This window comes from Lagenorhynchus albirostris, chromosome 5, assembly GCF_949774975.1.
Source record: "Lagenorhynchus albirostris chromosome 5, mLagAlb1.1, whole genome shotgun sequence".
Taxonomy (NCBI): Eukaryota; Metazoa; Chordata; class Mammalia; order Artiodactyla; family Delphinidae; genus Lagenorhynchus; species Lagenorhynchus albirostris.
This window is the reverse complement of record NC_083099.1, coordinates 11,845,061-11,869,906: the sequence shown is the minus strand read 5'-3', so window position 1 is coordinate 11,869,906 and position 24,846 is coordinate 11,845,061. Positions and strand designations below refer to the sequence as shown.

The window sequence follows — 24,846 nt, the reverse complement described above, 5'->3', positions numbered from 1 at the left end:
TCCCCATTATGCTGCATTGAGGGTATCCCAAGGTTTTCTGGCATGTGCATGGCACACGGTAGGTCCAATGATAAATGTCAAGTTAAACTAGCTAAATTTTCCATTTTTCACGTTGGTCATTATATAACCAAAAAAGCACAAATTTTGTGAGTATATTCCGAGCATTAACATGTTACATGGCTTTTGAATTTCAAACACCTTGTTACCCTTTGTACTTGGATTTTTTAAAAAACAATGCTTCCTCTCTTATACATAGTGACTTTGCCATTTCAGGATACTTTCTGGTTTCTAGTTTTATTTTCATCACAATACTCTGAGGTAAATCAGACTGTTCTCCATCTGACAGGAGAGTAAACTGAGACGTAGGTCACACCTTTCAGGACCACAGACGTGCCCATTCTTTTCCCCTTCACACTAGATCGCACCACCTCTAAGCTTGAGAGACTTATTACCTGTTTGAGATACTAAAATTTTTTCTACAGATTGCTTCATAAATATTCATTGTGCCTAAATAACCTCAGTGATATAGTATTGATCTTAAATGACTTAATTGACATGCATGAAATGATTTTATTGTATCAGCCTTAATTCATGAGCCCGTGAAAGGATATGACAGGCAGCATTGTGTGTGATAGCAAAATATTGGAAATAATCCAAATCTCCACATTGTCTGAATAACGAGATGGGGGAGTATAGATAAAATATGTCCTATTCATATGATGGCATACAATACTGTACACATTGATTTAAAAGGAATAAACTGTATCTATGTAGATCAACATGGATCTCAAAAACTTCAGTGAAAAATGAAAGATAAGACATATACTGTCTGTTTTTTTAGATACATGCTCGTGTGTGTGTGTGTGAGAGAGAGAGAGAGAGAGAGAGAGAGAGAGAGAGAGTCTGAAAGGATGCCCATCAAATCCATCAGAGTGGAATGGAATATTAAGGGTGGTGGTTAAAAGGAACTTTGCTAGTATGACAAAAAATATGTTAATTTAATTCTGAGTGGTGGGAAATAGATATATGTTTATATATATAAACATATATATGTTTACTTTTATATATGTGTTTATGTATATATATAAACATATATATATGTTTACTTCTCTGTATCTTTTTAAAAAATTTCCTTAACAGAAAAAAAGTTAATCTTGATTTTAAAATCCTCTACCAGGAGAGAAAAATAAAACATAGGGCAAATAGCAGGGATTATCATAACCTCATTGGATGTATTCCAAAAGATCTCTTTTTACTTATTAGAAACTATTTCATTTTAAAGTTTTAAATTGCTTAATTGTAAAGTTTTAAATTGAAATTTAATTCTTTAGTACATTATATTTTAAAGATGAATTAATTAAGGGGATGTCCATCCATTTAATTATTTTTCCTACATCAACCATAAAACTTAAAAACTAAAGTCCTGTCTTCTGTAAACCTACTTGTTTATTTGCAGCTGACCCACCTCCGTACATTGATGGGATTCGAATTAACAGCCCTCATTATTTAACTAAGATAAAGCTAACCACACCTGGGACCCATACCTTTACATTAGTGGTTTCTCAGTATGAAAAACAGAACACAATCCATTACACAGTCCGGGTAAGTAAACCAACATGACAGAACAATAATAGAAAGTACATAACGTCTCTGCTTTGTAAGTGGGATTATCTACAAAAAAGGTTATTTATAAAGATTAATCTATATATTGTTGAGTGTGTGTTTATCTGTATAACAATTCAGTATTAAATTATGATGATGCTTCATGCAGAAAATAATGCTTTTGAATGGTAAAATTTTTATTTTGAATAACATTTTGACTGAACATTTTAGTTTTTAGAGTAGTAGTTTAGTCCTGAGGTAATTTGGTATGTTGGACTAATAAATTCACAGAGCAATAAAAGCTCCTTTAGTCTATATAATACTTTTATTGAATTAAAAAAGAAGACCTTGAACTTAGTGAAAGGAAATCGATTGCCTATAAACATGTCTCTCAGATAGCTGGGAAGGTCATCGTAATTTTGTTCTGCATAGATTTGTTTGTCGTAGATCAGTCAAGAAGCTCAATTTGAATAGATTTTTAGTGACGAAAGGGGCTTTGGGAGCTGCTTTCACCCCTTCATTCTTCACATGTAGAAGCCAAGGCCTAGGGAGATTGTGGTATGTCCTGAGTTATACAGTTAGCAGCAGACAGAGCCTTAGCCGCCCAACCCGCAGTTGTTTATTCCTGCCCTGATGCCAGGCTGCCTACAGAATCAGGACTATTATATATGCCTACTAATTTCTTAGTCTTCCAAAACATTTTCATCACCTTAGTGTTTTTATAAGCATAAATTTTATCACTATAATAATTTTCTTTTTTTTTTTTTTAACTCTAGGTATACTCAGCATGCAGCTTTACTTTTTCAAAGATTCCTTCACCATATACCATATCAAAGCAGGTAAGAGAATTTTTTCTCTGGGTCATAATCTCATCGAAATCTTAGAATTCCCTTTCCTTTTTCTCCTTTTCTCATTTTTTTTTTTTCATGTTTAACAATTTCTTACAAAGTAAAAACATTCTGGGACTTGACAGGACTACAAGGGAAATGTTAGTAGTCTCCAGTCTGGGTTGGAATACAAGCTCTTCAGTGAGCACCGTTAAGTGATTCTGTGGGAAAAAAATTCAGAGAAGGAAGACTAATGCAAACCTTGGTCAGTAGGGAAGGCCATAAGCAGAATTTGAGATCGACTCTGCAGGGCGGGCTGGACGTGTGGAAGAGGATTTTAGGGAGAATTCTTGGCAGGGCAGACTTGAAGGCTGAGAGTTGGAGACAGGGCTGAGAGTAGCAAAGTAGCCGGGCTGCCTTGGAGAGGGATGCTGGCTGCTGGTGGCAATAAAGCCTGGAGAGAGAGGATGCAGCCACGGTGGAGAGTTGCTTTTTTTCTTCTTTTTTCTTTTTTTTTTAAGGCACAAAGGAATTTTGTCTTTTAAATAGAATTATAGAATGTGAAGTTTTGTTAATACAAAAGCTTTGTTTTATTAGATTAATGGAAAGTGGAGTGGTCAGAGTGCCGGAGGATGTGGAAATTTCCAAGAGACTCACAAAAATAACCCCATTTACCAATTCCATATAGAGAAGACTGGGCCACTACTGATCGAGCTAAGAGGACCAAGGTTTGTGATAAATAACTTTCTTAAATTAATAATGTTATATTAAAAATGAGTTTAGTGGAACCGAATAGGGTTTTGAAATATATATATGTGTGGACACTTAATTTATGATTAAAGAGGAGTGAGGAAAGGGCACCATTCAATAATGGTGCTGGAATAATTAATATCCACTTACCAAAAAGGTGATTAGACCCCTGTCTCACACCCAATCTAAAAATCAATTCCAGGTGGATTACTAATACAGGAGATGAGAACCTCAGGATAAGGAAAGACTTAAGACACAAAGAACACATAAAAAGATTTGTAAATATCCTACATTAGTAAGGAAAAGTCTGCAGTTTTTTTGTGTGTTTTTTTTTTGGCTACGTCAGGTCTTAGTTGAGGCACACGGGATCTTTGTTGAGGCATGTGGGATCTTTCGTTGCGGCGCATGGGCTTCTCTGTAGTTGCGGCGTGCAGGTTTTCTCTTCTCTAGTTGTGGTGCGCAGGCTCCAGGGCTCATGGGCTCTGTGGTTTGCGGCACACAGGCTCTCTAGTTGAGGCACACGTGCTCAGTAGTTGTGGCATGTGGCCTTAGTTGCCCGGCGGCATGTGGGATCTTAGTTCCCTGACCAGGGATCAAACCCATGTCCCCTGCATTGTTAGGCGGATTCTTTACCATTGGACCACCAGGGAAGTCCCAAGTCTGCAGTTTTTAAAAAATAAAAACAAACAAAAACTTGAATAGGCATGTCATAAGAGAAATAATCCAAATGGCCAATAAATTGTGTAAGCCCAAAATTAGAAAAGCCAGTGTTCATCAGTGGCATTTAAGATTATAAAACAGTTATACAGTAATAGAGTCCACCATAACAATGAAAATAAATTACAGCTCCCCACAGCATGGGTAAGTCTTGGGAGCAAGGATGAGCGACAGAAGCCACATAACAGGATATGTGACTGTTTACCTGTTCTTGACTTCCACTTGTATGAAGTCAAGAACAGGTAAAACTAAACTATTGTTGAAGGATGCACACTTACGTAGTCAGACTATAGACAAAGCAGGAAAGTGATGACCAGGCAAGTTAGCTCTGGGGGACAGAGGCGGTGATCAAAAGGGAGCACACAGGGACTTCTGCAGTGCTGAGAGGGTTTTGTTGACTGAGGTGGGCGTAACCCAGGTGTCTGTTCACTTTATGAATTATTTGTTAAGCTGATATTTGTTTTATGTGCACTGTGTTATATTTCACAATTTTAAAAGGTTTAAAAAATACAGAGAATACAAATAAAAATAGTACTAGCTTCTAAATAAAACTAGGCTTAACTTTGCCTTCCTGTAATTATAGACTATTTCAAAAGAAACTTACAATCCTTTAGATAAGACTAAGCTATTTTTCCACGTCATTTTAAAAGCCTTTACCAGTTTGATAAGTGAAATAAGGTACCTAATTGCCCTTTTGTATTTCATTACCATGTAGCTTGAATATGGAAAAATGTTTATTGACGATGTGTATTTTTTCCTTTATTCATATATTTATTCATGTCTTTTGACCATTTTTCTGTTGGACTTGTCACGTTTTTCTTAATTGTAAGCGTGAATAAGGGTATGTATGTAAAGGTATTAACTCCTTCACATATTTGCAGGTATTTTTCCCAGATTAATTTTTTTTCTCACATAGAAAAAAATGTTTCTTTATAATCAGATCTGTTTCTTTTGGTTTATTTTGCTGTGGGCAGGAACTCTCACCCTAATATCAAATAAATTTTTACCGTATTTTCTTCTAGTTCTTTTATGGTTTTATTTTTTACATTATTTGTTTCAAGTCCATGTGGAATGTATTTTATATTTGGTGTGAAATACAGTTTAACAATTTTTTTCCTAAGCTTTTGTCACCTTACCACCACCTACATAAGTAATCCTTTCCCTACTGATTTGGAATGCCATGTGTACCATACACTAATTATTTCTGTAAATTTAGATCTTATTTCAGGGTCCTCTCCTGTACTTTTTCTGCCTAATACACTATTTTATCATTTAAATTTAACATTATTCTCTGAGAGCCTGTGGTAAAAATAGTCTCTTCTAAAGTAAGTTTAATAAAATGTTAATCTTTATGGCATCAATTTCAAAACATAAATGGTGTTTTCTGTAATTAAGAGTAAAAATAGTATGCATGTGTCTCAGAGTGCTGTTTCCTCCTACTGAAGCTTTAGAAGCATGTACTTGATTTAATAGTCCATCTGCACTTTAGGTATAGTTATTTTGGGTATGTGTTTGAGACGACTTAATAACAGCAATAATTTGTTCTTTTTTACTGCTAGGCAATATAGTGTTGGATTTGAAGTTGTAACAGTTTCTGTGGTGGGAGACCCTGGTCCCCATGGCTTTCAGAGGAAATCTAGTGGTGACTACAGGTAATGTTGGCATTTTGATTGCTATCTAATTTACACTTTACTTTCTGTGGCGTCATCACCTGAAAACCTTGTTCTCATTTTCCCTGAATATAGGTGTGGGTTTTGCTACCTGGAACTAGAAAATATACCTGCTGGGATCTACAATATCATTCCCAGTACTTTTTTGCCTAAACAAGAAGGACCGTTTTTCTTGGACTTTAATAGTATTATCCCCATCAAGACAACACAACTGCAGTGACAGAGAAACCTCAGCAATAGCTGGATCTTATACTCAGCAAACGTCATCTCTTCAAGTGAGGACACAGATCTCCAGGACACTGAACACAGTCATCAGAACAGAATTAAATCTCTAAAAGCGTTCCTGTGGAATCTGGTGCTGAAGTCAGGGTGTGTGGTGAGAATTGTATGTAGTCAGAATTACCCTATGTCACTTAGAAGTACCATTTACGTGGTTTTGTGTATATATGGAGTGGGCTTGCCTTTAGGGGCCACATTGTACAAAAAAGTGTAGATGCTTAAAGATTAGGCTCAGTCAAGCACTGAGATAGATGCCCTTGCCAAGAGGGAACCGAGACCAGACGAGGAAAATGAGGGGTGTAGACTCACTCACTGAGTGGAACAGTAGGCTGGGAGAATACTCTGAAGTATTTATGTTATGTTGTCTTCTTGGCCGAGCATGTTGTTAAGGTAGACCTGCTTGTGTCGTGAGTCTGCTGTACATCCTGGGCACCTAATTATCAAATGAATCATATTACCATGAGATTTTAATTCTGCATTATTTATGGCTTTAAATGCTTACTGTTGCCCATAGGTTATGAAAGGATAAAGTTTTAATACTAATTAACTTAGCATGAAGATGCTCATGCTTAAGAATGAAGGTTGTTGAAGTTAGATACCTGTCTCCCATTGACTCATGTAAAGAGAACTGAGGTATATTCATCAGTGTAGTTTTTATCAGGTTGATGAAAGTAGTAGTCTGAGACATTGAAGACATTACAATATAGTTTGTCTAGTCTTTTTTAAATTGCTCTGTAGTTCAGTGTTCTTATGGTAACATCACTCTAAAGAAAATACAGTTGAGGATTTAATATATGGTAATTGGGTTGCGTTTGAAAAAATTGCCAGGATACTGTTATGTATAAATTCCCAGTTGTTTACATAAAAATTCATCGGAGTAGAATGATGCTCAAGACTTTAAAGATCTAAAAATTAACACAGTGGGATTTTTCATCATCTCTAATTATTAAAACTTCTTTTGTATTTCTGTTATCTTTAATTGAAATAAAATGTTTGTTTATACTTACGGAAACTGCATAGTTTAACCTAGAGAAATTATTAGAGGACTTCATGTGGTATGTTCCATCTAAAACAACTCATTAGTTGCATGAAAATTGACACTTTTACAAAAAAAGTCTGTTCTTTTACATTCAGGATAGTGGTAGATTGTACTAGTGATTGATAGTGAGATTTCACTTTGATAAATAGTGCTTTCACTTTTAGCATATTTTAGGTGGATTACTTTTCTATTACTTTTTAAAGAAAAATCTAAAGCATAAGAGGTACATTTATTATAAACATGATTTGAACCTTTTGTGTTAAAGATCTTATACGGGATGCAAACTAAGCCCTAATCCCTGCCCTCAAAATCCAATGGAGGAGACCTATATAAACCATTTACTATATTGTAATGTTGAATTCTGTAACAGAGCTCTAAATAGAACTCACGATGTACAAGTAAAGATTAATTTTGGTTGGACCAATATAGAAAGAGAATAGAAACAACTGGGGAGCTTTTCAAAGTCCAGTGCCCAAGTATACCTGAATCACTAATCAACCTCTGGGGCTGAGACCTAGGAGATGCCCAGGTGCCACAGACAGGAGAACCAGGCCTCCAGCATAAGCACCTCATCTTTATTTTCCTGCCACTGCGTCTCCATACTGCTCAGCTTTAGTAGCAGCAGAAGTGGAATTCTGATTCAAACCTGGTAATCAGGGCTTAAATTGTTAGGATCCAGGACCTTAACTGAAAATAAGAACAGATGACCACTGCATTCCATGCTCTTCTTATGGCAAGAGGATTGTCTGGAAGATTTAGGCAACATCAGGATTTCTTATTTGAAGTCACAGAAAGACATTTTCTTAAGCCATTTTTATTACACTCAAGGTATTAAGACAAGTACAAAATAACCTTGTAATTAGGATACTGTATCAGTCATTAAAAAAGGAGAAAACAGGACAGTATGAAGGGATTTACACAAATGACAAATATATAAGCTTGACAGACTTAATGGGCAACTTGAATGGGGTTGCTTTTCTTTCTTTTAGAAACGCTAAGTTTTCTTAACAAAAAGGGACAAATAAAATACAATGCTCTAAATATGTGTAACCATGAAAACAAGAAAAGCAGTAATAGAACACTTACACTTAGCATAACAGACACCATTGCTTCTGTTTAACAGCCTTTGCCAACATGTGCCTCCTCCCTTTCCTAGCTGTAAGGAACAATTTCCTCTAAGAAATACTAGTGCAGCATAACCCTTAAATATTTTTTTATTTTTAAAGTTACAGCCTACAGAGAAATTAACACCTTGTCAATCTAGAACAACACTGGCAACCATTCCCCATGCACTTCTCTTAGAATAAGTCCCCTGGGCCGGTAGGATGAGGTTTACGCCGTAGAACCTTTTCTTCCACAGCCATGAACCCCCTTCTGTGACAGGCCCCTGCTGCCCTCGTCCCGCCCCCCCATCCCCACACCAGCATTCACCTTTCCCACCCCCAAAAGTGCAGCTCTTGGTGACCTTTTACAGAAGATGATTTTAATGGGTGTCCCAGCAAATTCACTTTTTTAAAAGCCCCCTCTGAAAACCAGAGATGATGAAAATGAATTGTGTCCTTGGATTTTTTTTTTTTTTAAGCCTTCATTGGGTCAAAAAGGTGTCGTTCTGAATATTTGAGTTTTGTCTTGTGTACCTGTTTTCCTTTAGATCCCCTGGGATATAAAGGAGAGAACAAGGCCATTTCCCCAATCGAGCCAGCCGTCGAGCCCGCTGGGGCTCAGCTCCCCGGCCCCTTTACCGGCTCAGGGATTTTTCCCGGGAACTGGTTACTGCTTCCACAGCACTGACAGGGGACATTCCACAAAGGCCGTGGGCCTGGTCACAGCCCACCTGCAACGACTCTGTGCTGAAAAACACCAGCCTGAGAGCTCTTACCCAGAAGAAACATCTTCAGCTCTCAAGTTCACTGAAACGTCATTAGTGCAGTTTAGAGGCAATGCTTGGGATTTGGCATATATTAAATGATTATTGGCACAATTGTTCTCCATACAGTTTCATGTCTAAATATTGATATGCGCTTGGGCCAGAGCCGCGGCTCGATCAGCCGATCTGCACCACGTTTATGTCCTCGATGACCCTGTCCCTGCCCTTCGAGCCCTGCAGGGACAGCTGCCGCATCCTGTCCTCCAAGGCCTGGCCCTCGGGGGACGTGCTGCTCGGGCTCTCGCCACTGTCACCGCTGCTGCTGCCGAGGCCCCGATGGTTGCTGGCTCTGTCACTTGCTTTATTCTCTGCCCCTTCCGCCCTGTCTCCTGTAGAAACGTAAAGATCACGGGGTGAGTACCGACAATTCCAAGGGTCCCCTGGGCCCCAGCCCGTCAGCCAGCTCAACCTCCAGACTCCCAGTGTGGTCCCCCTGTGCGCATCACACAAGCGCTTCCATCACAGGACTGCCTACTGCTTTCGTTGTGCGGGAAACCGTATATGTCCCTCATCTTTGCAGATGAAATCTGTCACACTCATGTAACAGCTGGGAAACAGAAACCTCTCTAGCAGGTGCTTGTCAAGAGGACTGTTGTGATGGCAGATACAGAAGGAAGCAGGTTGGGAGTGGAGCTGGGCGCCATCTCAGGCCGCCACACCACAGCACGTGCACCGAGGCCCTGAGCGCAGCCTCCGGGGCAGGCTCCCCTGAGCAGGGGGCTCAACTCACCTCGCTCCACCTCGCACTCAGGGGAGGAGGCCCCGCTGCACTCACTGCGGGGGCCCAGCACCGGGAACATCATCCCGAATTCCGACAGGGACATGGGGCTGGGCAGGTCCAGGCTGCCGGGCCTCACGGCTGCGGGGAACTGCTCGGGCATCTCCATTGGGCTCGTGGGACCCGAGCTGAAGCTGGACACGGATTGGGTCTCCGAATCATCTTCAGACACAAAGGTGCTGCAGTTGTCATCTTCGAAGGCCTCGGAGGCCACTAGGAGGAGAGAGAATAGCCATCACCCAGGCCTGACAGACAGCCACCCAGTTCCTTACACGTCTCCAGACGCATTCACTGCAGGCAGGAGCTAGACAGGGCTTGGCAGCTGCAGGGTCCAACCACCTGATCCCAGGATCCCTTCACCTTGCAGGGAAGCCGCTGGACCCCATGGATACTCAGTGTCCTTACCAACACTTTCCAGCCCTGCCCTAGAAGTCAGCGTCACCAGACACTGCCTGAAGGTGGAAGGTGAATTCAGCCACAGATCGGGGGTTTTATCCACCCCAGTCCCCCAAACAGATCCCCCCGTGCACAGGAAGAGGGCTGGCCTGCGTAACGCACCCTGAACCAAGCCAGCCAGGCTTCAGGGCTGCCTCCTTCCACGGGATGGGCAGCAGAAGCTGCTGGACGAGACGGCCCTGCGTGGAGTGTCTGCTGGGACCATCTCCTGAGTAACCTGTGATCTCATAAAAGACGTGCTCGGAGCCCAGCTAGATCACTACTGGCCACAGGAGAACACAGTTCCCTTACAGTGTTCTGTAGCTTGTGCCTCGTTTGTTTTGTGGACCATTATGACCAAGGCCCAGAGACACGTCATTCTCCCGGTTTGAAAGCTGCCTCAGCTTTGAACTATTTCCCCCTCAGCCCACACATGATCCCACTCCCCTTTCCTCCTCCCTCTGCTTTAAAAACAGCCTGTAGCATCCCATAGATGATCATCCACGAGAAGTACTGTAATGCTGCACACAGAAAATGGGCTCAGCTCTGAGTTCAAATCCCATCTCCACTACTTGCTGTGTAGCCTTGGTCAAGGTACTTAACCTCTCTGAGCTTCATGTTCCTCTCCACACAGGGTTTATGAGATGATGTATACTAAAGTACTCACATCACGGTTGCTCAAATTAGTTTTCCTTTTCTTTTACCTGGGGCCTGGCACTTGAATGTTTATTGGCTGAATTAAGGAACACCCAAGGGCGGAGTGTGGGGAAGGGCCAACGGCCATCATTCCACAGAAAAGGCAGAGAAGGATGTGTGCAGAGACAGTGCTGGGGGGGTTTTCTGGACTGACATAGAGGGAGCCACCACAACCCTCTGTATCCAGTTCCCAGGGGTGGTCCTTGGAAAACAGGTCCCCAAGGACAGACACATGTGCAGTGACCACTGGAGGCCGGCGCTCCTTCATTTAATCCTGACGACCGCTCTCTGTAGTGGACGGCAGGGACCTTCATGTGCCCCCCGCTTTACAGGGGAAGAAACAGACAGGAAGTTACACCCTAGCCCATGTCATGTACTAGTCATAGTGGGAAGGTCAGGACTTGAATCAAATCTGATTCCCAAGTCCCTATTCCAGACGCCTCTTCTTCCCTGCGGGACTTCTCAGAGCCTTCAGTGCCCTAACGTGTACTTGGAATGTCAGGAGTGAAAGTGTAACATTTCCCAAACATATCTAACCACAGAATCCCGACTCTGAGGATGCTCAGTAGCATCTTGGTGAACACAGTGTCCCACCAATGGGGGAGGCCCCAGGAAGCAGGTCGCACTAGCTGCACACGTGCCCCTGACTCACCAGAAACAGCGTCAGGCTCGGGCTTGCGCCCCGACAGGTCCTCGGCAGCCGGGCTGCCCCCCTCGGCCCCGACACCGCACCCACGGGGCCCCATGGCGCTGGAGCGCCGCCGCTCGTGGATCTCGTCGGAAATCGTCTCCAGGTTCCTCAGGGCCGTCTTGTACTCGCCCTTCGCCAGGGCCAGCTTGGCCTGCAGTTCGTCCACCGTCTTCTTCAGCTGCTGCTCGGGAGAACGGGAGGCTCTGTGAGTGAGGCCACCCCCGCCGGCCTGGCGATGCTCTTGAGTGACGGGTTCAAACATTTGCGCCCATCACTCTACCCTCAAGACACGACTGGGGCCCTGATCCCCTTCCACAGCTCTCCACGCAGCAGATATGAGAGCAGCCACCACCCCGCAACTCCCAGCCAGGTGACAACTTGAGCTCTATACCCAGGAGCAACCCCTGAGAATAAGCCCATCAGGGAAGCAGCAGTGGGAGTCAAGTTCCCATAGAAGTCCCACACTCCAGCCATCTGATTCGGGAGCTGTGGTCCTCACACTTGAGGTGCATCAGGACCCCCTGGAGGGTGTGTTAAAACCCAGTTGGCTGGGCCCCGCCTGCAGAGCCTCTGTTCAGTCGGTCTGGGGCGGGACTGGGAATCTGCACTGCCAGCAAAGCTCCCGGGCCCTGCTGAGAACCACTAACCGAGTACAATATGGAAAGTGACTGAAGCAGGTTCAGAGGGCGGCAGAGAGCACTAAGGACGCAGCAAGACCACTCTGAAGGCTGAAGACTTGGTCAAGAATGTGTCCCCCTCACTGGCAGCCATGGGGCCATTTGAAAGCCCACTACAGAAAGGGGGGCTCTGAGGGCAGAAAACTCCGATCTGCTTCAAAGCCAAAGGCCACACGTACCTCAAGCTGCATGTAGTACTTCGCCTTGAGTTCAAAGTAAGGCCTGTAGAAGACAGGAAGGAAACCTGTAAGAGCTCGATAGCAGTGCCCCCAAACAACTCCACGGGGTGTCCAGGGGGCAGTGGCTGCAGCTGGCCAGGCCATCCTCCAGCAGTTACTCAGCTCTGATGAGCCATGAGATAAGGGGGTGCTCCCAGCTCCTGGGCCTGACGGATACAGACACTCCCCCAGGGCCAAGCTGCCAGAAGGCCTATCTCAAGACACGGGAAACCCACACATAGGAACACGTATCCCAGGGCCCCAAACCCTGGCTCACTGTCCTCTCTGGGGGGGCTGTTCAAGGCCACATAGGGTGTGCCCAGCAGCTAAGGTGGCCCAGCCTCCTCTCCTAGGGATGCCTAGCAGATGAGGCTGAGAAGAAGCTGCCTCAACACACACCGGCTCTGCTGAGTTCATCCAGGGAAGGGAGAGGCACCACCGTCCCTCACTGAGGACAGCAGGGCCACCACAGGGACAGGGGCTCAGGTCGGCCTCTTGGATTCTGTGCCGGACTAGGGGGACCGGACAGTGTGCTGACCCAGCCAGGTCACGGGCAAGAGAGAGGACAAGAAAGGCCAACATTCTACGGGTTGTGGGTTGTGGGTTGTGGGTCAGCGGGAAGACGCCGGCTCTTTCAGGAACTCGGGTGTCTGAGCATGAGGAGTTGACAATACTTTATTCTTGAGCCCTTCACCCTCCATGAGCTCGGGGTCTGTCTCTGGCTGTGGGGTCTAGGCCATTCCAGGTCCTATCTCTTTGCTTGGAGGCCCAGCAACTGTGAGTGAAGCCGGGGTTAGTCCCCAAGATCACTGTCATATGACAACATATAGGAGTGGTAGTGAGAAAAGCGGAAGAAAACTTCCATTGAAACCAGTCTTCCCAACACTGTAAATCAACTATACGTGAATAAAAAATATATACATTAAAAAAAAATAATTCCTTTGGGCCCATCTGTGTGTGTCAGTAATAAGATGAACTGTGCTTTCAGTGCTGTTTTATGGCCTACCTTTATTACATATAAATATTATGAACATATTTATATACTAATGAAGACAGCATCTATGTCATTATTTTAACTGCTCTAAACTATTCCAGTGTTTGGAAGTGTCAAGACTTATTTAACCAAAGACTATATTGTTGGACAAATTAACTGTTCCTAGTGTTTGGTATTATTATAACAGGGAAGAGCAAAATCTGACTCCATGTTGGATCTGTTTCTTTGACTTTAACCTTTGCTTTTCATTGCTTTTGTTATTATAATCATACATAATGGCCTGCCTCAGGAAACCCTGCCCCTCTGCCTGAATATTAAAGTACCTTTGTTCAGCTCACAGGGAGACAATCTGACCCTGCCCACCTGAGAATGACGGCAGAAAAGAAGAAATTAACACAACCCCTCCCTGATGCTGGCCAAGCCAGGCACAACTAATGGCCTTTTTATTTTACTTCCTCACTTCCTCCCCCTCTCTGTTCTATAAAAGAAACTGGCATCCAGACTCCGAAAAAATGGTTTTGGGGGACACCAGTCCTCTATCTTCTCAGTCTGCCAGCTTTCTGAATAAAGTCGTATTCCTTGCCTCAACACCTCATCTCCTGATTTATTGGCCTGTCGTGTGTTGAGCAGAGTGAGCTTGGACTTGGTAACATTATAAGAAACTTTTGAAATAAATATCCTGTGAAAAGAAAGAAAGAAAGAAAGAGCGAGAGAGCGAGAGAGAGAGGGATGGAGGGAGGGAGGGAGGGAGGGAGGGAGAGAGGGAGAGAGAAGAGAAAGAAAGAAAGAAAGAGAAAGAAAGAAAGAAAGAGAAAGAAAGAAAGAAAGAAAGAAAGAAAGAAAGAAAAAGAAAGAAAGAAAAAAGAAAAAGGAAGGAAGGAAGAAAGGGAAGGAAGGGAGGGAGGGAGGAAGGAAGGAAAGGAGGGAGGGACGAAGGAAAGGAGGGAGGAAGGAAAGGAGGAAGGAAGAAAAGGAGGAAGGGAGGAAGAGAGGAAGGAAGAAAGAAAAGAAACCAGTCTTGCTCCACTTCATCAGCTCTTGGTCTACAAGGATGTGTATTATGTACCTAGTTCACCCCATTGTGCTGACAGGTAATGAGGGACAGGGCCTCATCCACGCCACCAGCCACAGAGCCAAGGGCACGCCCTGAGTTTCCCAAAGCCCAGCCCCAGCCCACGGGCCAGCTAATGGTTTGCTCTTGAAATTCCTCTTCCTGTGCTCCCAGGTCGTAGCAGCCCCACCCCTGGGGGGTTACAGGTAGCCTGGGCAGGGGGCTCTGGTGGGGCAGGCCACAGAAAAGGTTGAGAAGATGAGGAAGAGGAAACGAGCAGCAGTCCGGGGACCCGCTCGCCCAGGCTCACTTGGACTTGTTGATAGCTCGCTTGAGTTTCTTCTCCAGCTGCCGCATGCGGCCCATGGCCGCATTGTACCTGGCTGCCGTCTCCTTGTGCACCAGCTCGCTCCTCGTCTTGGTCTGCTCCGCCTCCATGACCTTCAAATGACAGCAGAGGTCAGCCCAGCCAAACCCAGAATGGTCCCTTGTTGGGGTATTACTTATGCCATTTAAAAAAACTAGGAATTTGGGATTCCCATATACACACTACTATATATAATGTAGATAAACAAGGACCTACTGTGGAGCACAGGGAACTAAACTCAATATCTTGTAATAACCTATAAGGGAAAAGAATATGAAAAGAATATATATGTATATATATAAAACTGAATCACTGTGCTGTACACCTGAAGCTATCACAACATTGTAAATCAACTATACTTCAATAAAATGTTTTTAAAATAAATGAAAAAAAATTATTTGAGGAAATTAGTGGGCAGACTAAAATTAAATGAACTTCCAAAGAGAACAGGATTATTCTTCCCTATTCATCTATTCCGGAAAAATCACGTCAGATCACATGAAATAGATCGGCTGAGGCAATGAGCAGGAAAGAAGAGAGGGAAAAACAAAAAATCAGAGGGAAAAAAAAAAGAAACATTCTCTGATTCAGTTGACGTCCACTTCCTCTGAGTAGCCACCGTGGGTACCTCCTGTTCTCACCTGGGGTCAGGGACTGAGGGGCAGGCAGGCGGTACCAGCGGGAACTCAGACGTCAGGGACCTGGGAGTCCTACAAAGCCAGGTATGTGCGCGTCAGGACGGCAAGACAATGGTGACCTCGGCTGTTTGGCCCCTTCCCAAATATCCTGAGTTAGCTGGTGGACAAGAATCCAGGATCCAGAGGGTCAAACCGAACAGATTCTGGGGTTTACAAAAATTTGTGACCAGGTGACCAGTCAGTGTTCTGGTGGGAGATTCTGGTTTTAAAAATGAGTTCAAGGGGGCTTCCCTGGTGGCGCAGTGGTTGAGAGTCTGCCTGCCGATGCAGGGGACGTGGGTTTGTGCCCCGGTCCGGGAAGATCCCACATGCCGCGGAGCGGCTGGGCCCGTGAGCCATGGCCGCTGAGCCTGCGCGTCCGGAGCCTGTGCTCCGCAACGGGAGAGGCCACAACAGTGAGAGGCCCACGTAACACACACACACAAAAAAAAATGAGTTCAAAACCCAACAATCAAGGGCCCTCCATGGCAGCTCAAAGGCACATTCCTAGAAACAGGGACAGTGTTGGTTCTCTCCCCCATCACCTAAAAAGCATCAGAACAAGGCCAGCTGGGAGGAGAGACGATGCAGGAGATAAACAGCAGTTTAGGCCACATCAGCGGCTCACAACTTCCTTCTCATCTTTTACTTACAACTCACCCAAGTGTTATGGGATGAACTGGAAAGGCAGCAGTGAGGTGGGGCGAGAGGGCCATGCTTTATTTTACCCAAAGAGCAGCAGGGAGGAGACCCAGCAGGACAGTTGCAGGAGGGCACCACCCAGGAGGAAGCCAGCGGTCCATCACCCCCTCCAGGCAACAGCCACAGTCAGCCCGGGGAAGTTTACTTATGCACTTATAATAAGGGGTTTTTTAAGTGTCAGGAAAAATTCTGAAAGACTTCGATATGAGCATAAAACGACTGGGTGTCCTGTCCTGTCTGGGTGTCCTGCCCCCTTCCAGGTTATCTCTGCCTTTCGTTGTCTTGGAGCTATTTTATGACCCTGTAAGTTGGGGAAAACTGATAGTAATATAAATGATTTTTACCCCTAGAAATGAAGATTGTGTCCAGTAGAGACGCATTTGATTATTGATTGCCCTGTAAATATTGACCAATTCTGTATCTTGTAAATTCATTTCAGCATTCCTAAACTTCTGTATGAGTGTGTTTTTTGAATTCTCCTTTGAAAGAGCTGTAACATCTTATTAGTTCCATCCTTAATGAGTTAAATAAAATCTTTGACAGGAGAACACTTTATACTTATCAGAGTTCACCCTTTACCTTCTTTAAAATGTGTATCTTTTAACAATGTTTTTTTTGTTGTTTTCTGTTTTTTGTTTTTAACAATGGTTTTAATGCTTGAGATACTTTTAAAAACAGAATTAAAACAAAGTCAGAGAATGGAAATAGGGAAGTGAGACAAGCTGGCATGTGGTGACAGGCTTGCTAAAATGACCTCTCAATCAAGACCAAGGGGCTCCGGAGAACCCTTCCCCTTGGCTTCTAACACCAAAGATGTCACAGTGACATAAAATGCACTCGAAACCTCCCCAGCTTGGTCACTTAGGGAAACGGTAGTAACTCTTCAGTCTTGTCTTAAATCTTAATCTTTAAGGATTCACTGGTGTAACCTTTATGAACACACAAAACCCAAGCATATCAGACGGATGAAGGCAACCTATTGTGATCTGTTCCACTGCAAGAGGATTCAATGCAGGGTTCACCTTTAAGGACCAGTCTGAAAGCATTTTAAATAGACGATCTACAAAAGCTCTGATCTGAGGCTACAATACAGAGCATTCCCTGCAAGAAGCAGGGCTCTCACCGACTGCACACAGGCCCTTTGTCTTCCTTGGCCCTTCGTCTGCAAAAATCTTCCTAAAATTAAACACTCGGAAGGCTCCGAGCACTTGGCGACATTGCCAGCGCAGTGAGGCAACAGCAAGGACGCTGTTCACCCCCACCAGTCCATCTACCATCCCCCGTCCCAACCCCCCGACCCCACGTGCACATAACCCCCTGCTCTCGCAGGAGAGTCTCCACTCTGCTTCCCGCCTCTAGGGAGAAAGTCCCCAAGCAGGTCACCTTGGTTACGTCTCCTAGGTAACCAAGCAGCCCCTGAAACATGGAACCAGCTGTGAACTGTGTGGCCAGGGGTGGGAAAGGAATGTGGGGATAAGGGCGGATGCTGGGAAGGTGGAAGCCACAAATGGAAGCACAACGCAGATGTCCGTGCAGACCTCAAGGTGGCCAGATGCACGTGCAACCCAGCCCTGGGGCGCCAGCGCCCAGACCTCCGCGAAGGCTGGGCTGACAGATAATTGGCCTGGACTCTGGGCCCCTGAACCCCCGATCAGCACCACGCTCTTCAGTTTACCACCAGCATATTCAACTCAGAGCTGCGTACTCTGATTAAGCACCTACTGTGTGCACAGAGCACACCGGAGACCAAACCCGGACCGCCAGCCTCACGGGGCAGACGCCCAGCAGCACCGCGCTACTCGGGCAGCTGGGATCCAGGCTGTCGGGGCCACCAGGCCCAGGGGCGTGGGTGGGGGCCGGCAGCAGAGGCTGCGCTGGGGGGCTCGGTGCGGGGTGCTGGGGGAAAGGGCGTGGGCGGGGAAGCACCTAGGGCTGGGGGTGCTTAGCAGAGCCACCCGTCCACCCTCCGCAGGCAGCGCTCAGCTTCCTGCCTCCTTCCCCAGAGCTGGCAGGCTCCCGGAGAAATCACTATCTGGGCACCAACAGCCCTGGGACCCTCTTCCCCAGGGGGACCATGTCCTGGGGCTGACCCACGGGCTCTGTGCTAACCTCTGGGTGCACTGGCCTCTGCGGATTCTAATGACTAAGAAGTCAGCATCCCTGGGGTTCCCAAAACCCACAGACACACGCTCCTACCCCGCCCCCCGGGCCGACTCCAAACGCCCAAGGACTGACCACCCACTGCTGCCCAATGGGAGGCTTTGAGGTCCCAGGCGTGAGGCCTGAGTGACCAGAACAGCCGCAGCACCACGGCCCGGGCAGGCAGCAGGTAGCGGGCCCTGGAGAAAGCATGTGGGGAGGCCACCGCTGGTGCTCGGGACCCTGAGAAGCCACAGGCCTCCCCCTGGGTCAGCAGAATAGACAAAATGGGGCGCAGCAGTGCTGATGGGCCCCCTCCCGGGAGCCGCAGGGCAGCCCAGACCCTCTGCTCACAGCAACACACAGAAGATGCTCAAACAGATACTTCCTACAGGGACACCAATGGGCACTGCCAGCCAGGCTGGGTCCCCTGCCGGCAGAATGAGCTCAGCCGACCAGGAGACGTCCAGCCAGCCCGGCTCCTCTGTCTCACATTCAGCTCTCCCAACCTCGAGGCCATCCACCCTCATGCCCAACATCCCGGAGCTAAGAGCAGGGTCCTCCGCTCACGAGAAGATGGCTTCACGGTCTCCTCAGATCCTCGGCCCATTCAGGCTGATTTCTGATTCCTCCTGCAGCCCTGGGTACACAGGGCCAAGGAGGTAGCTTCCCAGGGCCTTGGGCGACAGGTGGTACATGCCCACCAGCACAGAAAAGTTGGCCATGTGCATCCCAGAGCTCAGATCCATGCCCCCAGGGCCTTCCTCTCCAGGAGCTGCTGGTCCCTGACAGTTCATGCCTCCCCACACCTCCTCCCTAGAAGGGCTGCTCCGCGGCCAAACCCGGTGAAGCTGGAGGGGCCTCAGCTGCCTAAAGCCCAAGTGGGAGCAGCAGGGATGCCACGTCCCCAGTAAGGCCACGCAAGTGCGTCGCGGCTTCCAAAGCCCTGCTGATCCCAGCTCTGAGTGCAGAACTGTTCCTCTGTCCCTGACCGGGGCACTGCATGTGGCCTAACAAGAGAGACCCCGGGGCTCCAGCGTGGCTCCAAGTGGGGCTGCCCGCTGTCACCCTAAGTCTGAAGGAACAGAAGGGACACACGGATGGCCTCAAGTAAGGAATGTGGGGACCCCAGGGTCCTTCCACTGTGCCTGGGCTAGAGGTCACACAGCCCAAAGCACTGCCACTTCCTCAAGACAGCCTGGACCTTTCTGAGCTCTGCATCTTTCTCTAGACTCTCACGTGGCAGTTTCTTCAGGAGAAGAGGGTGAGATGACGCTCCCTTCTCCTGAAGAAACAGGCTACCTGGAGGATCTAGAAGTCAGCCAAGGTCGGGGACATATTCCAGGCCGTTCACTGTCTTTGTCCAGCAGCGCTCAGGAAGCCGAGCGTGCCAGGCCCGCGTGGCCCCGGAAGCATGCTCAGTCAGAGCGCGGCTCACAGCAAAGCCACACGTGAGCGTCTGTACCATCCGTCACATCCCTGGAGTGTGCCCCCTCCAGGCTGGATTTCTCAGTGACACGGGGACATGGTCGAGGACAGCTCTGCCAAGGGCTCTGTCTCTTGCTAGTGTCAGTTTCCAATTCTGCTTTTCCCCATCAGCAGGTCAAGGAGCAGCATCTGAGGCCCATAAAACTGGGGAGGAATCTAGGGAAGAGGAACGGCAGCCCCAGGGTGGAAATCCTGGCCTGTGACCCAGAAAATCTGCTCAGCTGCAGGCGTTACACCCCCATGACCAAGAAACCTTCAGTGACCTCAGTGACAGCACACATCAGATGACCCTCCCCGGGACCTCAGGGGCCCCATGCGATGTCAGGAGGTCCAGGGCCGTTTGGTACAGCCCCACAAGTTGCACACTGCACAACCCTAAGAAGCGCCATTCCCAAAGACTGGTGTGAATGGTGCTTCCGGAGTCATGGGATGTGGAGGTCTTGAGGACGCCTCTCCCGGACTGCCACTCACCATCCACTTATGGTCCCAGGACTTAAAGAGTAGAAGGAAAAAAAAAAAAAAAGCAGAAACCCATTTTGTTCATTTTTAAAGGACAGATTAAGTGATTTCTGAATGATTCTGACTAGCTTGATTTGGGTCTTGTTTGGGGTGGACGAAGGGCAGGAAAGAAAGGCAGGCCTTCTGCTAATTTCTTGCAAGGAGCTACTCTAATTTTTTTTTTTTCTTGTCCTTTTCATTCTGTCAGGCTGTGGCTTGTAAACTTCCAAGATTTCCAACCTCCCCTTTGGCGTTTCCCCAGTGGACCCAGGAAAGCTGTGTTTGGCTCTCCCAACATCGTGTTCACTAGGTGGCAGGAGGCCCCAGGCCACACAAGCCCAGCCGGGAGCCCGGGGTTCAGGGGAGGTGCTACAGAGTCGACCCGCATTTGACACCAAGTCCAAGCCGTTTGTGTGCCAGGCATTCCATTTAAGGAAGCACAAGGCCATCTTTAATTATCAGGTCCCCCAGGACTTGCGCCACCATGGCAGGTGACATTGAAAAGGTTCTCTTCCAGCCCCGCAGGCGGCCTCTCAGGGAATCCAGACTAGCTCCCACCCCCTACATCACCCTTCATCCAAGGCCTCACCCACCTCCCCACAGCAAACCAGCTGGAGGAGGGGAGGAAAGAGGTGACAAGTCCAGCTATACCCACCACGTCCGATTCTCAGCAATATGGCCAGAGGGCAGATCGTGGGAGCTGGTAAAGGGCCAAACAATGATGGCACCAAACCTAGGAGTCAAAGCCCACTTTCTGTGCATACACTGGTTCCCCAGACCCCAGCCCAGCCCGAAGGCCAGCCTGCGCACCCCCTGTATTCTGGCCTCATCTGCCATGGCCCCCGCTTCTCACCAACTGGTACCCACCCCTGAGTCCAGGCTCCGCAAGTAATCAAGGTCCTCCACCCCGGGCTCCAAACCCAGCCAGTCCCCTGGGACTCAGAGGGAGGGGACTCTGGAGGACGATCGGGTCCCTCGGGAAAGCCCCATCCAGTCAGGACCGTCAGAGGTGATCTGAACCAGACAAACCTCAAACGACAGGGAAGGGGCAGGTACGCCTGTCACCGGGTGACTGTCATCGTAGAGTACGGCTCAGTCCCAGGCCCGCAGAGACCCCATGGAGATGACCGCCTGTGACGCACAACATGCATGGGGGTCTGCTTCCTCTGCTCGGGGAAACCAGCGGGGAGTCTGGGTCTGATGGGCACCTGCACCCCGAGGCCACAGGATCCCAAGGCGGACGCAAGCCCAGCCCGTCTCCCCACCCCACGCCCACACGCAGACGCATCCCCCGCCCCTGCCCACAGGCAGGCTCAAGGCAGAGGCGCGCACCCGGGCGTAAGCCCAGCCCGGCCCTGGTTCCACGGACACGTTCCGCTGAGACTCATACCCTCTGGGTGGCGTGGTTCAGCATCTCCTGCCAGGCCGAGTCAAACTGCCGCTTGTCATCCTCCAGCAGCCGCTGCTCGGCCAGCGAGATGGTCTCCTTGGCGGCGCGGAGCACCTCGGTGGCCCTCTGGAAGTCCTGCGTGGCTCTCTGAGCTTCCAGCTGCGCCTGCGCGAGAGAGAAACCTCATGAGGCCTCGGACACAGCAGGGGCTCCCGCTGGCTCATCACACCCTCCAGAAGGTGGGCGTCCCGAGGGCCTGGACGAGTCCAGTCCTTCTCTGCCTGGGCAGCCTGGGAACAGGCTGGGCACCTGCAGGTCTGTGTAGATGCTGGATGGGGGAGTGGAGGGTCTTCACAGCCCGGGACCCAACATACCAGATAAACACATGGTTCAGCTCACAGCACGTGAGAATCAGAAAAGCCCCGGAGATTACTGTCCAACAGCGTCATTCTGAGTGGGAACCGTGGCTTCCACAGGCCAGGGCCGTCCCTGAGCTCACGCGGCTGGACCAGACTCCAGCCGCTCCGAGGCCCAGCCTCCCCGTGCGGTGACCCTACGGGACAGACCCCAACTCAAATCACACGCGCCGACACCTGCGATGGGTGGGGGGAAGGCCCTGATCGTCACGATGCTGTCCCTGCTTTCAGGGAACTTCAAGTGGGAGAATCAACAGAAGCGGCAGCAGAGCCCCGTTAGCCTGGACTATCGGGAACACGAAACGTCACTGATCCAAACTGAGTGTAAAACACCCCACATTTTAAAGTCTTAGAACAAAAAGAGAATAGCGATCTCCTTTATAATGACCAGGTTGATTACATGATGAAATGACAATATTTTGTACCTAAGGGGTTAAAATATATTATTTAAAACTAATTCCACCTGCTATTTTTAAATCTTTTACTGGGACTAGAAAATTGTAAGTCACATAGTTGACTCGCATTCTGTCGTTTCCATTCAGTGGAAACGCATCCCCCAGGAGTGGGCCATGAGGTTGCACCAGAAATTTGCAGCAAATCCTTGTCACTGCTCTCAGCAGGCCCACCTTGAACTCCCCGCCAGGGTTCAGGCCAGCCACTGCCAGATGCTGGGCCGCTGCAGCCTCCCACTCACCCCTGGCTAACCGGATCCCTCAGTCAGTTGCATAAACTGGGGCACACCCCCGAGGCAGTCCCTGGGATCCAGGGGGTGGGTGGAACATCTGGGCCCACACCCATTCCCAGAGTGAGTCTCACGTGACTGAGAGGAAGTCTTCAGATACCACAGGCCAAGGACACTTTTCAAAGGCAGTTGAGAGGAACAAAATCAGACTTGGAGCCCATCAGCCCCCAGGGTGAGGGACAGCTCTGTGACCTCTCGGCGCCCCCTCCATCTTTTTGATCCTGTAACTGCGGGTCACACCCGACCCGACCCTCAGGCAACAACTACCTGGTCAGGGAGCCGAACTGCGGAGGGAGTGGACATTCAGAAGTACCAGAGGGAGGGGACACGAAGGAGAAATTTCTTCCCATGGAGGGAATCCAGGACGGCTTCTTAAATGAGGATGATCCCGAACTGAGGGCTGGAGATGGGGATGATCTGAAAATGCGGATTGGTGGGGGCCTGGAGGAAGCAGAGTTATGAAACAGTGTCTGTAGGAGGCTTGACAAAGGCTCCCATCAAGGTTTCAAGGGCTTCCCTGGTGGCACGGATTCGTGCCCCGGTCCAGGAAGATCCCACATGCTGCGGAGCAGCTGGGCCCGTGAGCCATGGCCGCTGAGCCTGCGCGCCTGGAGCCTGTGCTCCTCAACGGGAGAGGCCACAATGGTGAGAGGCCCGCGTACTGCAAAAAAAAAAAAAAAAAAAAAAAAAAAAAAAGGGGAGTCAAGAACAGAGGCTGTGAATGAATGCCAGGCTAAAGCTTCCACCAGGGGACCTGCCTGCTGCAGACCCACTGTGTGGCCCTGGGACCACACAGGTGTGCCTCAGGGACACAGTGGGGACCAGGGGCCGCCCTCTAGGACAAACCACTGAGAAGACAGCACCACCTGCTGTCAGCAGCACACTCACTGCTCCAGAGCCCGAGCTCCAGGTCCACCGTGCTTCTCCCGTGTGAGGACAGCCCTCGGGGGCCCTCCACCTGCCCAGACGTGCTGGAGGGCACCTGGCACTGAGAAGCTGCCCCATGCTGAACCACAGACCACCTAGAGGCTTCAAACCAGGACCATCAGACCATAATTAACCCCACAGGATTCTAACATTTTCTAAGAAGGGATCTGTGTTTAAGGAAATTTTAGTATTTCAATTCAGCCACGTCTCCCTGCTTCAGTAATGAAGCTTTTCTTTCTTCAGACAAGCCAAAAACAGATGCCCTCATGGGAACCTTCTGAAATGTGGCTGCCGTGACCCAGACCCAGCCCCTCCTGACCCGCTGCTATGCCTCTGCTGTGTTCCAAATAAGGGAACCAGATCCCTACAAAGAGGGAAAAGAGGATGCCCATCTGAAGTGCCCTGCAGAACATGCTCTCTTTTGAGTCCCTGGGGAGTTTCTGAAGTTTCCTCAAGGCTCTGTCCCTCTTGTGGTATCAGAAATGTGCTTTCCTTGTCATATTGTGGATCTCTCCATCACTTATCCCCTCACTCATTCATTCATTCAAGTAAGTGCTGGACACGTGTTCTGTACTCACTGTCTATTCACTGCATCTTTCTGGGAAATAGAGCCCCCATGTCTCCAGGTGAGGCAATGTCCCAGCTAAAACCTACTTCCCAGCTGTCACTAACTTTTAGCTAATGAGATGTAAATAGATATTGAGTGAGGCTTGTACCCGTTACTAACCTTGTTGCTAACTTTTAGCTAGTACTCCTCTTACTAACTTTTAGCTAACGAGATATAAATATATACTGAGTGAGACTTACAGGAGAGCTCCTTTGTCTTTCCATCTGTGATATTAATATGACAGCTGGTGCTTCAACAGCCTTTTTGGATCATGAGGCAACTCTCTTAAGGATGAAGGAACAGTACATTAGGTCCCTGCCCTGAACTGACTTTTTACATGACAGAGAAAATAAAGTCTCATATTCAAGCCAGTGTTATTTGGGGGTTTTCTGTTATGTTCCGCCAAATCTAAACCTAAATGATAACACATCTTCCACTCCACACAGCTGGGCTATTCTGTAGACCTGATAGATGTGACTATAGCAGCCCGCATAGACTGGTCAGATCTCCCTCAACTTCTTTCAGGCTGCTCAGAGCCTAGT

At 47.9% G+C, this 24,846-nt stretch overlaps 2 protein-coding genes across 4 annotated transcripts in view; one reads left to right on the top strand and one right to left on the bottom strand.

Moving 5' to 3' along the window:
• The window catches only part of CAPN7 (calpain 7), a 37,762-nt gene extending 30,905 nt beyond the window's left edge, over positions 1-6,857 (top strand). For 2 of the 3 annotated variants that reach the window (XM_060149585.1, XM_060149584.1), the window contains 5 exons: positions 1,457-1,602; positions 2,379-2,441; positions 3,027-3,157; positions 5,456-5,548; positions 5,642-6,857. In XM_060149585.1, coding sequence (XP_060005568.1) covers positions 1,457-1,602; positions 2,379-2,441; positions 3,027-3,157; positions 5,456-5,548; positions 5,642-5,786 — 578 coding nt within the window. In that variant the 3' untranslated portion in view covers positions 5,787-6,857. The remainder of the gene's footprint in view (positions 1-1,456; positions 1,603-2,378; positions 2,442-3,026; positions 3,158-5,455; positions 5,549-5,641) is intronic. The other variant, XM_060149586.1, reaches the window with a different exon arrangement.
• Positions 6,858-7,682: 825 nt separating this feature from the next.
• Positions 7,683-24,846, bottom strand: part of SH3BP5 (SH3 domain binding protein 5) — a 77,485-nt gene continuing 60,321 nt past the window's right edge. The window contains exons 4-9 of the mRNA XM_060149587.1: positions 21,613-21,777; positions 14,662-14,792; positions 12,268-12,310; positions 11,373-11,592; positions 9,542-9,802; positions 7,683-9,140 (exon numbers count right to left, since the gene is read on the bottom strand). Coding sequence (XP_060005570.1) covers positions 8,929-9,140; positions 9,542-9,802; positions 11,373-11,592; positions 12,268-12,310; positions 14,662-14,792; positions 21,613-21,777 — 1,032 coding nt within the window. The 3' untranslated portion in view covers positions 7,683-8,928. The remainder of the gene's footprint in view (positions 9,141-9,541; positions 9,803-11,372; positions 11,593-12,267; positions 12,311-14,661; positions 14,793-21,612; positions 21,778-24,846) is intronic.